At 52.0% G+C, this 9,008-nt stretch overlaps 2 protein-coding genes across 3 annotated transcripts in view; one reads left to right on the top strand and one right to left on the bottom strand.

Annotated features, from left to right (window-relative positions):
• Window positions 1-664: 664 nt before the first annotated feature.
• Window positions 665-5,642, bottom strand: PRADC1 (protease associated domain containing 1; the record flags this gene model as incomplete). Its single annotated transcript, XM_006151307.2, is given in 5 exon segments — window positions 665-1,223; window positions 1,418-1,585; window positions 1,855-1,964; window positions 2,419-2,519; window positions 5,616-5,642. Coding segments are annotated over 5 exon segments (527 nt in total), but the record flags the coding sequence as incomplete, so codon positions are not given.
• Window positions 5,643-6,667: 1,025 nt separating this feature from the next.
• CCT7 (chaperonin containing TCP1 subunit 7) overlaps window positions 6,668-9,008 on the top strand; it is a 25,066-nt gene continuing 22,725 nt past the window's right edge. Inside the window, exon 1 of one of the 2 annotated variants that reach the window (XM_027772965.1) lies at window positions 6,668-6,807. In XM_027772965.1, coding sequence (XP_027628766.1) covers window positions 6,802-6,807 — 6 coding nt within the window. In that variant the 5' untranslated portion in view covers window positions 6,668-6,801. The remainder of the gene's footprint in view (window positions 6,808-9,008) is intronic. The other variant, XM_027772966.1, reaches the window with a different exon arrangement.

Genomic DNA, 9,008 nt, shown 5'->3' with positions numbered 1-9,008 from the left:
TGCTGAACCCAGGATGCACTAGTCTTCCTGGAGCCGGTTAAAATGGGTCAGAGAGGGGCTCTCCTGGCCTCAGTCTCCATCTTTAGATTCTCCACAGAAGAACAGTGAAGTCTTCCAGAAACCTAGAGGAGCTAGACTAGATTCTTAGACATGAGCTCTGATTGTGTCCCCTCCCAGGTCAGCACCGCCTCTCACGATTTTGGGTTGGATGCTGTGGGATTTACAACCTATCACTGGCAGTGTCTTCCTGCCTACTTCCCTGAGGGGCTTGCCGCAGCCTCCAGCAAGGGATCCTAGGGAGGGCCCTGGGTCTTGAAGCCAGGTTGAGCCTGCCTATCCAGACCCCTCGCCTCTTGGGTTCTCACTCCATAGCACCCAACACTCGTCTCCCACTCCCTCCCACCCACTGTTCTCAATAAAACATGAGTGGTGACAGGCCTCTGGGAATGCTTCGTAGAGAGGGGCTGCCCGGGCTGCCCAGAGCATGCAGCAGCCTGAACGAGCTCTTGGCAGGAGGCTGTGTTGGGATCCAAGATGAGCAGAGTGCTGGGCCTAAAGGACCTCGGACAAGTCACTGTCCTCTGTGAGCCTCAAATGAAGGTTGGAAAGAGATGAGTGAGTGTGAAGGCCCCTCACCCCTGTGTGCTCCAATTCTAGGACACAGTTGCAACCCTGGAAGGAAGCTTTATTGCTAAGAAGTCAGGGTTTATTGAGTCCTCAACACCAGTTCCTTAAACCACTCCAGCAAGTGCTGTGACAGTCATTGAGAGGAAACCCTGGGTGGGAGAGGCTGGAGCCAGGTGGGATCTGACCACGGATGGCTCCAGGCTCTCTGCCTTTAGCTCCTTTTGTTCTAGATCCCAGCCGGCAGCTCCCGGGTCTGACTCTCGCCTTGTCCTGTAGCATGAGACACTCTTGGGGTCCCAGAGGAGGGAAGGCCAGTAGTGAGGCTTTCCTCCTCCAGCCTAACCAAGGCCCAAGGCCTTTTCCTCAACCTGGGTCCTCTTGCCCCCAGATGCTATCCCCAAATTCCAAATAGAATTCCTGGGTCTCCCTGTCCCAGCCCAGAGTCACTTAGGGCTGGAAAGTGGGAGCAGCTCTTCTACCAGAAGGTCCAGGGTGGTTGCAGCAGCTCAAAGGTGGGTATGCTGGTGACGTTGACCGGGATGGAAATGATGGCCCATGGCAGTCCATGCTGTTCCAGGGAGCGGCGAATCATGTAGCTGGGAGAGCATGAAGAGAGGTTGGCGATGGTCACTTGACATCCCAGCATCCCCCACTGTTTCCATGACTCTGGAAGTTCCAGAGCCTGAGAATTTTTCCCCCTCCAACTGGGGCACCCCAAGAGGAGGCCTGCAGGAAGGAACTGATAATTACCCTTGACCTTCCTGAGTCATGGCACCCAAAGAGCCCTCACCCATCTCGGCCGAGCAGGAAGAGGGCGGGGATGTCAGCTGTGCGCTGGGTACTGTCCTGGATCATCTCCACATAGAAGCTGTCATTGTCAACTGCGTTGTCAGAAATGATCACTGCCCGCCCGCCGTGCTCCTGAACCACCCGGGTCTTGGAGAGGAAGGAACAGCCCCTAGAAGAGGTAGTGATGAGCCCAAAGGAAAGGCAGGTCCTAGCCACCCCTCCACCAGGCCATCACCCTGGAAGGATGAAAAGAGAGCCATGAGCAATTTGTTATAAAGGCTCATAAATAAATAGCCCAAAGCATGGGTAATCTTCAGACATTTCTTAAAGACCCTTAAAAAAGAGAGCTATTCAAAAACAGCTGCTTCCAAGCACCTCCACCAATCAGGCTCTGTCCTATGGTGCTCCCCCCACTTGTGCCAGGCCTGCCTCCCTTACCCCCTTTCCACCAGAGCGATCTGGTCCTGGATGAAGAAGCCGTTGCTGAGTTCTCCACACGCCTCGGGGGGTTCGGCAGGAACAAGGTGAATCTGCTCATACCTTGTGTGCTGGAAAACGTTCAGAGATTGGGATAGGTGGGTGTAAGGAGACACCTGCTTCAGGACTGGGCTCACCACCGTGGCACCTCGTGAAGTATGCAGGAAGAGAGGAGTGGTTTCTGTGTGGCTGGGCACTTAAGCATTTTTACTAAATTTTCACAGAGACCTGTCTGGTTATCCTACTCTCCCCTGCCATCCCAGGAGAAACGTAGGGGAGGGAAAGTGACATGCCTTAAGTCTCAGGGAGAGCTGGCAGGACAACATGACACCCTTGGTGTTCAGCTGGTCCTGCCATGGTGATCAGGGAAATACCTGGAAGCACTTCCTTTTTGCACTGCAGCTCCTGGAGGACAGAGCTGGATTCTACTCCCTTCTCTGTCCCAGCACTCAGATGGGATGACAGGACCACAGCAGCTCAGTGAAAGGCAGGGGATGCTGAGGTCAAGGGCCTTCCTGAACTTACAAAGATCCCACCGAAGTCCTTGGCAGGTGTGGCTGTGAAGATGTACCGAATGTCCCCAGGACTCAGCACTTGGAAGTACAAGTAATCATGGATGCGGAGGCCTGAAGGTAAAGAGCGCAGGTGAGATGCTTCCCTAGGACAAGCTGGCTCCAGTTCGGATCACTCACCTTGTCTTTAACTGGGATGGCTAGAGTCTAGGTCCAGGGCCCAGACTCAGCTGACTTGGTCCCCAAGGTAGGTGGGATAGATGGTTTTTACCCTGGGAAAAATAAAGCTGATGCAAACAATGACCCCAGAGATTTCTATCTGCCACTGCTGCTTACACACCTGAGCCAGAAATACAGCTCTAGGGCTAATCCAGATGGACTTGGGAGCTTGAGGGTGATGAGGTAATGACCTCAGTATAAAACAATTCTCAACTAGTCTACCTGCTTCCATTCATGCTTCTTAAGGTCCATTACTGAAACAATAACCAGAGATCTTAGCAATTACGATCAGATAACCACTCCCAGGCCTTTGGTACCCGTCCATGACTTACCTTTGCACTGAGAATACACTGTAAATTCTTAATTGTGACCCACGAGGCCCTGCTTGATCCACTACTCCAGCCTCACCTCCTTCATTCACACTACATTGCAAGCTGTTCCCTCCATCTGGAAGGCTTCTTACTCTCACTTTTCCACACCTCACCTCCATCTTTTTATTATTATTTTTTAAAGATCTATTTAATTTGATCTATTATTACTATTTTAAAATTTACTACAGGGTACGTGGGCTCATCAGAGAGAGAGAAAGTGAGAAAGCAAGCTGCCAGGTCTGGGACCCAAACCGCAATCAGTCCTGTGGGAATCCAGTGCCCCAACCAACATGCCACCTGCTGGCCCCTCACCTCCACCTCTTTACCTGACCCACTACTAATCACCCTCCAAGTCATAGCTTAAACCTCATTTTCTCAAATAAATCTCTCATGATTGTCCCCCCTATGCCCATTCAAAATGTACTTTGTGGGACCAGCAGATGGCATAATGGTTAAATCAGTGGACTTCCACGTAGTTGACCACAGTTCAAGTCCCAGACCTAGCAGCTTAAAACACCAGGCATGGGGAACCAGCAGTTAGCATAATGGCTATGTTGCTGGACTCCCACGTAGTCGACCGTGGTTCGCGTCCCGGACCCAGTGGCTTAAAACTCATGCTGGGCGCATGTGCGTGCGTGCCCAAGATCCCAAGAGGAGAATGGAGGAGAAGGGATTGCGGCGTGTCCATCCCCCCTGGGGGATGAGTCTCTATGTCTCTTTCTGTCTGTCTGGCGAACCCACGCGCCCTATAGTGAAAACCTCTCAAAAACAAATAAACAAACAAACCAAACAAAACGCATGTGTATGTGCCTGGCCAAAGTCCTGAGAGAATACTGGAGGAGAAGGAATTGTGGCGTGGCCACCCCCCCTCCCTCCAGAATGATTTCTCACTCTCTTTCTCTCTTTGTCTTTCCCTCAAGGGCACACAGGCACCCTAGTCTTTCTTTTTTTAGAGACATTTTTGCTATAGGGTGGGTGTACTTGTTGGAGAGACAGAGACAGAGAGAAACAGAATTAAAGAGATTTTTACTATAGAGTGCGTGTGGTCACCAGAGAGAGAAAGTGAAAAATCACCCCCCAGGGGGAATGGCCATGCCCCAATCCCTTCTCCTCCAATCTCTCAGGATTTGGGGCATGCACACACACACGTGCCCAGTGTGAGTTTTAAGTCACTAGGTCTGGGACTCGAACTGCAGTCGATTACATGGGAGTCCAATGATGTAACCATTTTATGCCATCTGCTAGTCCCTGTACTTTGTTTTCCTAATTTCCTAATTTCCTAATGCATGTACTTGGCAGAGAGAGGGAGAAAGCACCCTCCCAAAGGGGTGTAATCACACAACAATCTCCTCTTTTCTCCATCTTGTTGGGATCTTGGGCATTCATGCACATGTGCCCAGTGTGGTTTTAGCTATCTCCCGGGGCCAGCAGGTGGCGTGGTGGTTAAGGGCGCTGGACTCCCACGTGATCAACCATAGTTTGAGTCCCAGCCCTGGTGGATTGCTTTCTCACTCACTTTCTCTCTCTCACTCTTGCTCTTGCTCTGTCCCTCTCTGGTCAAATTTAAATAAATAAATAAGTAAAGTTAAATAAAATAATTCTTTAAAAATGTATCTATCTCCTGTATTAGGGCAGGGATCCTAAGTTTGTGGCTTTATTCAGTGCTGAATCCCAGTGCTTCACTGAGCGCTCAGTAAGGGTTGTTGTATGAACAACTATGTGCAGCCTCACTACACTGAGGAAGAGAACTGCCAGAAAAACAAACAGATTTTTCTGGGGTGTAGGAACTTCTCTTCAGCACCGAAGTTTAATGTTTTATCTGGACTTGAGTTCTTAGGTTCCTTAGCCCAGGGAGATTCAGAAATGTTGAATAGAAGCTACTGCCACATGGCCATTAGTCCACAAACCAGCAAGCCAGTACGTGTGCCAGGGCTGGGAGTGATGTCCTGGTCTACTGCCCAGATCACAGCCCTGATGATACGGAGTGCCACTGGCTTGGTTCTGGGCTATCTAGCATTTGTCCTGGGAGTGAGACCTCCCCATCAGATAGGTATGCCTCCAGGAAGCCAGCATGGATTAGTGTTAAGTGTTTTCTCCACCCCTCCTATGTCCCCAACACACTCGCTTGGCTTTTGCATGTGCCTTTCTGTGTAAAACGTGGGTATATATATGTGCTAACGTATGTGTATAGGTGTATACATGTATGCACTTATGTAGGTGCAGACAGGTGTGTGGGTGCTTGTGAGTGTGAGCTCACATGTAGGAATGTGTACTTTTGTATATGCATGTGGATGCTCACATATATATCTAAGCTTGTGGGCTCTCCAGCTGTCCCTTGTGACTCCTAGTCACATCCTGTCACCTGGGTCAGCGAAAGTAGAAGTGACGGAGATTGGGGAGACCTGCTTCGACGTAGGAAGGATTAAGGACACAGCCCCAAGCTTTACCAAGCTCAAGTGCCTGGGGACAAGCACCCACTCACTCCAGCCGCCAGTCCCCGGACTTGCCCTGTTTCGAACTCACGGGGGTCCCCAAGGTGACCCGTGGCCCCCGGCCCAGACGCGTACCAGCCCGACGGCCAGCCCCACCCCGCAGCGCAGCCCCACCCGTTGCCGCTCACCGTGGGCCGCGACGCACGCCGGGAGCCCGAGCCCGCGACCACAACAGCTTTGGGCACGATCCCGGAGGCCCGCCCCGGCGCCGCTTCTCCCACAGCCGCCCCGCCGCGCGTCGCTCGTCGGACTTTAGCCTGACAGCTGCTCCGGCCTCCCGCCCACAGACTCGCTGTTGCAGCTGGTTGGCAGACGAGAACGAGGCCTATGGCTGATTGGCTCTGACGCCTGCTCATGTAGACACACTTTCCGCCTCTGCGCCCTAGCCCACTTCCTATTGGTCAAGCGAAGTGGGGCCGAGGGCTAATTGGTCTAAACTGTTAATAGCAACTGCTGGTCCTCAAGCCAGCCCCGCCCCAGCAGGTCTCAGTTAGGATTGGACTCTCCCGGACCTCAGCCGACCACGAGGAACTGGAACTGTGCACTCCACTGGACTCTGCTTTGGCCGTCAAAAGTCCTGGCTGTCAGGTCTTACATTTTCGGCAGGATCTACAATGATTCGCTTTCTCCCAACTGTGCTTCCCTCTTCCAGCCCCTCCTCGGAATGTCCTTGGTCCAGTGCGCAGGTGGTCTTCTACCCGGTTCCACCTTCGCTTGCGGGGCCGAGGCCTGGTGCACCCCACTAGCGAGCAGGCTCTGGCCAGGGCTGAGCCAAAAAAATGTGTATTGGAGCCAGGCTTTACAGCTGCGATTGGATTCCTTTGTTAACCTCACAGTCGGTCCCCGTATCTATAAAATGGGCTTGATAATAGTGCCAACGCGCCAGGGCTGTGAGGATTAACTGTCTCACATAAAGTGCTATTTCGTCTAAGCCCGAACCACAATCGGTGTTCAATAAATGTTTGTGTTTATTGCATTCCTTAGTCTGGTGTACGGGCAGAGGGAAATGGGATAAAGGTTAGTAAGCAATGCGGTCCAAATAAAGATCCTACATGCTCAAAGAAGAGAGGCACGACCTCAATCCCACAAGTAACGTCTTTCTGTAGATCTCCCCAGGCCCAGCCTGTGGCCCTTCTAGCCACAACGACTCGGTGGTAGCAAACCATAGAGTGGCGGAAGTGGCCCATCCTTTTCCTCTCCGGGTCTAACGCTCTGCCGAAGCTTCTGAGGACTTCTCTGGCGCGGGGCATTGTGGGGTAGCTGGGCGGCCGGTACAGCCGAAGAGAAGAGTGGCGGGCCACTGAACAGCTCAAGATGATGGTGGGTAGGGGCTTGCGTATCCGTCGCCATCCGCTGCTATCAGGCCGGGTGATTGGTGCCGCTGGTCGGGGCCCAGCCGGTAGACCTCTATTCTGCCTTCCGCGTCTGTCCTCGCCCGGACCCCAGCCTTTGAGCGACCCCGGCCCTCTGCGGCCTGGCTGGGTCGGGCATGGAGCAAGAGCCGTTGACTATGGCTTTGTGGGGCTCAAGGGGAGGTTCTGGTCAGGTCGGCCCAGGACTACAAGTCCCAGGGTGCTTTGGGGCCGCGAACCACCTCGGGGACCCCTTTTTCCGATACCTGCACAATCCAGACCCGTGTGGAACGACTGCTGGTCGAGCGTGCTTACGCGATCGGCGGCCAAACATGGACATCCAGGCTCCCCGGGAAGTGAGGAAGGCAAAGACGCGTGGCTCCAAGAACGGGCCGAGAAGGGTCTCAACTGTAGTCGTTCGCGGTCTCTGAACCCTGCCAATCCTGCATGCATAGGAATAAGCTCTTCTGCTTGTACTTTCATTCATTCACTCACTTGCTGGGTCGTTAATAAATGCACATTTAGAGACCAGCAGTTAGCTTAATGGCTATGTCGCTGGACTCCCATGTAGTTGACCGCGGTTCCAGTCCAGACCCAATGGCTTAAAACTTACGCCGTGGGTGTGTGTGTGCGTGCCCAAGATCCAGAGAGGAGAATGGAGGAGAAGGGATTGCAGCGTGGCCATCCCCCCCTGGGGGTTGGGGGTTAATGCCTCGCTTTCTGTCTCTTTGTCTGTCTCTGGAGCGAGCACACGCGCCCTACAGCAAAAACCTCTCCAAAACTTTTTAAAAATAAAAATAAACGCACATTTAGTGTCTACTGAGTGTACAGGGTTTAGCCGGCTGCTGGGAGGGCAGCCTCTCCATCAGGAGAATGGACAAGGCAGATGGGGACACCACATGAGATGTGAGAAAACCGGTCAGTGACTCCCATTGGCTTTACTCCAGTTTTCTAGTGGGCTATCTAGCTCTGGGTCTCATTTTCTTAAGAGTTGGAAGTTTGTGTGTGTGGGGGGGGGAAGGAAGTGCTGTGAATCTTGGAGGCTTGTAAAGGGCTCCCTGTAGTTTGCCCCCATCTCTTTTCTACCTCTCAGAGGAGAGATAACTTCAGTAAACCTTCAGTAGGTCTCAAGCCTCGGTGGTATTTCCGGGATTGTTACTGAGTAGGCTCAGCTTTTAAGATAGTGTTTGGTGGCGAACTCTGATTGAAGATATGACTCCTTGTGCACTTGGCAGGTCACTCGGTCGTTTTGGCCTATCACCAGGTCTCTGTCCTCTGTTTCCCTGCAGCTTCTTCCTGTCCTAGCAGATGCCAGACTAACACTGGTGAGATGTTCCTTCTGCTACCAAATGCCCAGTGAGTCCAGTTTGTACCCAAAGCAGAAGGAACTTGGAATTTATCTGCACTTCCTCTCCCATTCATACCTCTAGTACTGCCCTCTTAGGGTTAAGTCGTTTTCATCTTCTATACAGAGGCAGCTGTAGTAGAGGGCCCTGGGGTCACATCAAATGCCTAGGTTTGTCATTCTGTTTTGCCAGTTGTCACCTGGGTGGCATATTACTTAATTCTGGTCCTCAGTCTGTTAGTGCAGCAGTGACTAGAGTATTGTTATATGAGATTAAATGAACTACTACATGTAAACTGTCTAACTTGTAATAAGGACTCAGCAAATGTTAGCCGCTATTCTGCTAGGTGGTTGCTTGCTTCCTTTCATCCCTGTAGTCCATCCTGCTGCCTATAAGAGCTTTTGTTTTTGTTAGTGCCAGAGGGAAAAAGAAACCTCCAACAGGATCTGGTCACACCAGTCTTTTTTTCCAGCTCTCCACCCCATTAGGATCCCAGGCATGTGAGTGCACCTGTGATGTTTTTCATGCTGCAGGGGCAGGAGACTCCAACTCTAGTCAGCCACGTGGAATTGGCTTCCTCTGTACAAGGCTCAGCTACTGCCTGGGGGTGGCCCATAGCATAAGAGCTTTATTGGCATTCAGAGAATTGAGGATCAGAACCAAAGTTGTTCTCTGCGTTATTACATTACCCTTAACCGAGGGGCTCCAGACCCCTACACTTGAACTTTCTCTGTGCTGGCAGATGACTCTCTCTCTGGCTCTTTTTTTTTTTTTGGAGAGATTTTCACTGTAGGGTGCGTGCGCTCGCCAGACAGACAGAGAG

The sequence above is a fragment of the Tupaia chinensis genome, unplaced genomic scaffold, assembly GCF_000334495.1.
Source record: "Tupaia chinensis unplaced genomic scaffold, TupChi_1.0 Scaffold000316_1, whole genome shotgun sequence".
Taxonomy (NCBI): Eukaryota; Metazoa; Chordata; class Mammalia; order Scandentia; family Tupaiidae; genus Tupaia; species Tupaia belangeri.
The sequence above is the reverse complement of the archived record's forward strand: the minus strand, read 5'-3'. Positions and strand labels throughout refer to the sequence as shown.